Genomic DNA, 6,866 nt, shown 5'->3' with positions numbered 1-6,866 from the left:
GAAGATATTTTTATTGGATTACTTTCAGGTTGAATGACTTTTGTTTTAAAGGCATATTGATTTCAAAACTACAGATTGTTATGTATGCCTAAGAGAAATAAATGTTTGTAAAGAAAGCTAATATATTCACTTGTTCAGTTGAATTTTCCCATTCAATGATTACACATTCCAATGATTTCAAGGATCTCTTTATGGTGCTGTGTGCAAGAAACATAGTTACAAAAGCTGCCATGTTATTTATATATTCTTGAATAATCTTGTCAGTATTGATAGAATATTATGGAATAAGTGGATAGGCTTGAGACAGGAAAGTGTCAAGTTGACTGTTCTCTTAGAATAATTTGACTATTGGACTCTGGTTCTGGCTAAGCAATAGATACAAATTTGGGTGCGATCCAGTTAGTCAATGGAAGAGAATAGAGAGGAAATGGAGTTCCTGGAATGAGTAGACTGGTTGACAGTCTCTTTGGAGCTGAAGGTTAGCATGATCTTTCTAAGAAGGTGCAGTAAATGCCTTTGGCCGGAAAGTCCACACCAGTCTTTTTTGCAGGAATACGTTTCATGACTTGAAGAAGTTTCCTACTTATTATATAGGAGAACATAGGGAGGAGATATGCTTAGGTAGGGAGTGAAAAACAGGATGAAATTGAGAAGAGAAGACAGACTTTTCAGGAACTAAAAAGTAGACATGGGGCTTACCCGGTGGCGCAGTGGTTGAGAGTCCGCCTGCCGATGCAGGGGACACGGGTTCGTGCCCCGGTCCGGGAAGATCCCACATGCCGCGGAGAGGCTGGGCCCGTGAGCCATGGCTGCTGAGCCTGCGCGTCCGGAGCCTGCGCTCCGCAACGGGGAGAGGCCACAACAGTGAGAGGCCCGCATACCGCAAAAAAAAAAAAAAAAAAAAAAGTGGAAAAAAAAAAAAAAAGTAGACATGACACAGAGCCGGATTTCGAATTGTTCAAGGCACTTTCCAAAATCCTCTTCTTTGCTGGATTTGGAGCGTGCTCTGTGTCCCTGTATTTTCTTACAAATACTCATAACTGAAGCAAATGTACCAAAAGGAGAAAGGAATACTCCTTCCCCCCCCCACAACATTGCTAGAGAAGCTTGGTAAATTCTGAGAAATCCCAAGACTGATGTAGAGAAAAATGCACTTCTGTCAATATCATGAATTACAACATTCAAAACTATGTATTTTTATTTACATCAAAGCAACAAACACTTATGAAGTCCTTATAAAGTGCAATGCACACTTTTCTTATGTTGGAGTTGTGTGGCTGTGATTATCACTTTTTCCTTCTCATTTATATGTTTAAGTTGTGCCTTCTGTCTTGGAGATTTTTCTCTGTTCAACTATTTCTTTCTGGCATTTCACAAATCCGAAACATACTGAAGAAACAGGGCATATCATTCCAGTTTTGCCTTGGATTTGAAGAGTCTCTTATGGTGGCGCAGTCCACCACTGTAACTATGTCGTTGGGCTCTCCTATATCCCAGAAGCTGAAAGAGAGAGACATGGGAGATTTACAAGAGGTAAAGTAACCTGTAAACTAGGCAAATTACATTTGTGTTATTTAACTTCACAACAATTTTGTGAGGCAGGGATTATAATCTCTTATTGATAAAGAAAAGGAATCTCAGAAAAGCTAAACCATTTCTCTAAGTCACAGAGTTTGTGAACAGTGAAGTTAAACTGGATCTTTCTGACTTTCTGTTCTGCTATGATGTCTCATGGCGTTAGATCCAGAATGAGATGTTATGGGAAGGTTTGATATCCTGATGGATTTGTTTCCTTCATACTCATATCTCATATCTTGTTTGTTCCCTTTATTCTACAGAGTTTGTATTAACTGAGGCACATACTTCAGTCATGTTACAGTGCTATAGTGAAACAATGTTTTAAAGGATCAGAGCATCCTACTTTTACTCCATAAGAATCTGTCTTTCTCAAATCACTGTTTTTGTCTCATTGACTGCAGTTTGTGGGCATAAGACTACGAATTCCACTCTTTGTCTTGCATGCATTTCCAATGAATTAGTGCACAATTCTAAGCCTCTTCTCATTTCATCTGTTATTTCCCCTTTATTCTTGAGCTAGTTCTAGGAGATGGGAGCAGTAGATCCTTGTGCTTCTCTTTTCTGTCTTCCACATCAGCTCTTTCCCTTCTTGCATCTAATATCACCAAGAATGGACTTGAATATACCTCCTGGACCAGAAGGAAGTTCTGAAGACTCTCCTCAATGGTGGTCTAACTTTACACTTTGGGCTAGTGTTATAATTCTACTACAAGAAGGAAATTACCTCAGAGACTTTGTGAAAGGTGTACCATCTACCCATTGCCACTGGCCCTCAGTCACCTGGTCCGTCAGTCCAATATAAAACTCTTTCTTTTTAGGTTTCATACTGTGAAGGAATTCCTATGGAAGATACACACAAAATATGAGGAGATCAATTATTCCAATTCTGAACAAATGTTGAACATAATTGTTATTAAAAGAAATAAAGTCGGATCTAGACTAGAGATGACAGAAAAATGGGCCTGAAATGGTAAGATCATAGAGGATTACCTCCTGATTTGTTTATTGTGGTAAAACATACATAACATAAAATTAAACCAATGAAAAAGAACCTTCAACAGAGAAGGAGGTTCTCAATAACACAGTCAAAGTTTATCTACTGTTATTGGTAACCCAAAACATTACAAATCATAGCTTAAAGATCATGGACATTTTGCTTGCCCTCTTTCACATGTTTATAAACATACTGGTCATTCTAAAATGCAGTCCCAACCCTCTTTTTTCCTGCCTTACTAATTAAGGAACTGAACGTGGAAGTTCCTTTTTTTCTAGTTTCTTCTAGTAATGAAAATAAAGTTGGTATTGACTTACAGAAATGGGAAGAACAGCATGTATTTCAGTAAATTCACTTAACAAATAGTAACTGTGGGCCAAATACAGTTCTCATGTATGGAAACAGGGATGTGTCCTGTGAAGAGTGTTTCATTGGCACTGGAGGAAGCTGTACCCCAACTACCTGCTCCTCTTATGTGTTGATAACCACCAGATGAGCTCCCATGCTCGAGCAGTTTTTTAAGCTTGCTGTCCAGGTCATGGTGTTAGTAGAAAAGAAATAGCAGCTGGATTGAAAATGTACCCAGTTCAATGGACAGCAATTCTTGACTGAACCTAGAAGGAGAGAAGTTTCTGTGAGGGTCCTCACAGAACTGGGTAAGTTACAGAACTGGGTAAGATAACAGAAACCTTCCTCTGGGCCCATAAAGTTCCTCATTTATCGTCCGAAGCCTTGGAACCCCTGTTATGCTACTGACATGGAACCCTATTATCTGTTCATAGACTTCCAAGTTCAGAGAAAAATTATGCATTTTATCTGAGTGACCTCTAAGCAACCACCTCTCATGTTGCCCAAACAATTTACCCTCCACAGAATCTCCACACTGGTTGTCCAGATGGGCTACAGTTCTTAGACTTATAGAATTTACGTCTTTGAAGTTTATGGGAACCCTCCTGCACTGTTGGTGAGAATGTAAATTGATACAATCACTATGGAAAACAGTATGAAGGTTCCTTAAAAAACTAAAAATAGAACTACCATATACCCCAGCAATCCCACTACTGGGCAGATACCCTGAGAAAGCCATAAATCAAAAAGAGACGTACCACAATGTTCATTGAAGCTCTATTTACAATAGCCAGGACATGGAAGCAACCTAAATGTCCATTGACAGATGAATGGATAAAGAAGATGTGGCACATATATACAATGGAATATTATGCAGCCATAAAAAGAAACGAAATTGAGTTATTTGTAGTGAGGTGGATGGACCTGGAGTCTGTCATACAGAGTGAAGTAAGTCAGAAAGAGAAAAACAAATACTGTATTCTAATGCATATATATGGAATCTAAAAAAAAAGAAAAAAGGTACTGATGAACATAGTTGCAGGGCAGGAATAAAGATGTAGACATGGAGAATGGTCTTGAGGACACGGGGTGGGAGGGGGAAGCTGGGCGAAGTGAGAGTGGCATCGACATATACACACTACTGAATATAAACTAGTTAGCTGGGGGAAGCAACATCATAGAACAGGGAGATCAGCTAGGTGCTTTGCGATGACCTATAGGGGTGGGATATGGAGGGTGGGAGGGATTCTCAAGAGGGAGGGGATATGGAGACATGTATGCATTGACTGATTCACTTTGGTGTACAACAGAAACTAACACAGTATTGTGAAGTAATTATACTCCAATAAAGATCTATTTAAAAAATTAAAAATAAATAAACAGTATAGTCTGTCTCAATTTAATGGTGAGGAAATTATAGCCCAGAGAAGGAAGTCATTTTCTACTGTCATGTAACATTTTGCTAAGACTTGGATGAGGAATATATGGAAGAGTATAGGGAGCATACTTATAAGGTATTTTTCCAAATTTCCTACTCCATGCACTTTTTTTCTCCACCTCATTGTGGAAGCAGGTGATGAATGAAAACAAAAAGTGCACTTCTGGGAATAACACCTTCCACTTCTAGATTGACTCTTCAGACATATACCTCAAATTTACTCTTAAAAGTTTGCTATAATGTCTGCAAAGTGTCCTGCCCCAATGCTAATTGCACTTCCAGAGTTTTATTCCTGTCCTCTTTTTTTTTTTTGCGGTACGCGGGCCTCTCATTGTTGTGGCCTCTCCCGTTGCGGAGCACGGACTCCGGACGCGCAGGCTCAGAGGCCATGGTTCACGGGCCCAGCTGCTCCGTGGCATGTGGGATCTTCCCGGACCGGGGCACGAACCCGCATCCCCTGCATGGGCAGGCGGACTCTCAACCACTGTGCCACCAGGGAAGCCCTATTCCTGTCCTCTTACCCAACTCCTCATTATTCTCTGACAGTACAGGCAAGATTTTGCATTTTGCTTTTAAAAAACAGGACCTAACAGGACTACTTTGTTTATCCCCAAATCAATCTAGAAGCCAGAGAATGTTGATGTGTAAATTTAGCTGTTCAAATTTGAGGACTATTATACCTAATCCATCATTATAGCAGGAGAACTCCGTGGAATCCTCAGGTGGCTGGAACTTTTTCTCATCACAGAGCTGAAAGGTGTGATATGTCACTGTAAGGAAAGGGGCACAGTTAATGTTCATTACTCTTGATAAAAATACATTATATCATCTCTGTAGTTATAAAAGTACCAATAATTATGATATTTCCTTACTATCTACTTTTCCTTCAGCATGGAGAGGAACCGAGCTTTACTTACTCAAAGAAAGAAGAGAGATTTCACATTTCATGGTTTTCCTGATTTATGAAAGTAAACGTACTTTTTTCAGGCCCAAAGACCCAAAGAAAACAAATGTGTTTGCGCTCTCTCTTACGCCAAGTCTAACCTCTCAAACCTTCCTTCCAAGAAGTGATTTGTTGCGCCTCTGGCTAGGATCTCAGAGCAGGGTTACACTAATGACAAGGGTAGGGGGATGTGGGTGGGGGACTCAGGGCCACTAAGGAGATAAAAGATGCATACCGTGAAAAATGTGTCACAGGTCACTGAAATTGGGTAACAGTTTTATACTGGTTGGGGTTTCTGGCTTGAGATAAATAGGGGGGAAATTGGAATAGAAATACCCTTTGTGGGAGAAGAGAACTCACAGGCAACAAGGAAGAATTCACTCCTAATATTCACCACGGAGCTTGAATTTGACCTTCAGAACTCACCAACACATCTGGTGATAAAACAGGCACTCAGTAGCAGGATGCAGAGCCCGGCAACGGTCCATAAGAACACTTGGGAAGAGAAGCATCCTCTTTCTGGAGAAAGACATAGACAGGGTCAATCTTCCCTTAAAATCTACAAAAGAGATACAAGAAATTCCTATTACCCTGCTTCTCTCCTTCTACCTGCATTGTCTATATTGAGTAATTCTCAAACTTCAGCATGCATCAGAATCATTTAGAGGGCTTGTTAAAACACAGATTATGGGACCTCACCTCCAGAGTTAAAAATTCAGTAGAGCTGGTATGGAGCCAGCAAGTTCCCAGGAGCTGAGGACGCTGCTGGCCTGGGGACCACACTTATACAACCACTGGAGTAATTCATTACGAACTTTAAGACTCTGACTCATAGACTTGGATAGATGTGCAATTTTTCCTTTCAAACTCTCCCGGATTTCTCCCTTTCTTTCCCTGTCTTTCTCTCTCTCTTTCTCCCTCTTCCCTGATTTTCCTGTCTCTCTCCTGCACTCCTCTTTTCAGTGTCTCCTTGACCAAGTCCTTTGTAAGTGAGTCAGATAAAACATTGATGATCTAGCAGTTCCTCTCCTCCTCCCTCCCATCACACATTTTACCTACAAGGAGAGTGAGTTGCAGAGATGTCAAGTGACTTGCCCAATGGGACACAATGAACTATGGAAAGCATAGCTCTCCCTAAACCCAATATCCAGCAATCCAGTGTAACATCTAGTCTTCTAACCCTCCTCTTTTATTTTCCTCTCTTTCATTCTCTGTCTCTCCTCTTTTACTCTACTGGATATTTTCTATTGTCCTATCCCCAACATATTTAACATGTCTTCCACAAAAAGATCTATGAAAGAAATGAGATAGTTGCAAATTTTACCTGTGCTTTGTGATGCAGATGATTTGGATGAATCCATTCTTTCTCTTTCTGTCTCTCCCTCCTCCTCTCCGTCTCTCTCCTCAGTTTCTAAGTATAAGAGTGTTTTGTTGATAAGATTCAAAGAAAAAGAATCTTTAAGGATGAATACTTTAACTGTATTTTAGGAAGCTCAACCCTAAGACTTAAGAAAATTAACTTGCTCTGTGGCTGTGTGTTTAAGTCAGGATTTCCTTTATTGCAT

General features: G+C 40.2%; 1 protein-coding gene across 1 annotated transcript; it reads right to left on the bottom strand.

Moving 5' to 3' along the window:
- Positions 1–1,349: 1,349 nt before the first annotated feature.
- LOC132498389 (C-type lectin domain family 4 member E-like) lies at positions 1,350–6,662 on the bottom strand. The gene is given in 6 exon segments (XM_060111914.1): positions 1,350–1,500; positions 2,303–2,418; positions 3,035–3,186; positions 5,039–5,128; positions 5,728–5,820; positions 6,626–6,662. Coding segments are annotated over 6 exon segments (639 nt in total).
- Positions 6,663–6,866: the final 204 nt, after the last annotated feature.

This window comes from Mesoplodon densirostris, chromosome 11, assembly GCF_025265405.1.
Source record: "Mesoplodon densirostris isolate mMesDen1 chromosome 11, mMesDen1 primary haplotype, whole genome shotgun sequence".
In the NCBI taxonomy this organism is placed as follows: Eukaryota; Metazoa; Chordata; class Mammalia; order Artiodactyla; family Ziphiidae; genus Mesoplodon; species Mesoplodon densirostris.
Note: the sequence above shows the minus strand (reverse complement) of the source record. Positions and strands in the feature narration are given on the sequence as shown.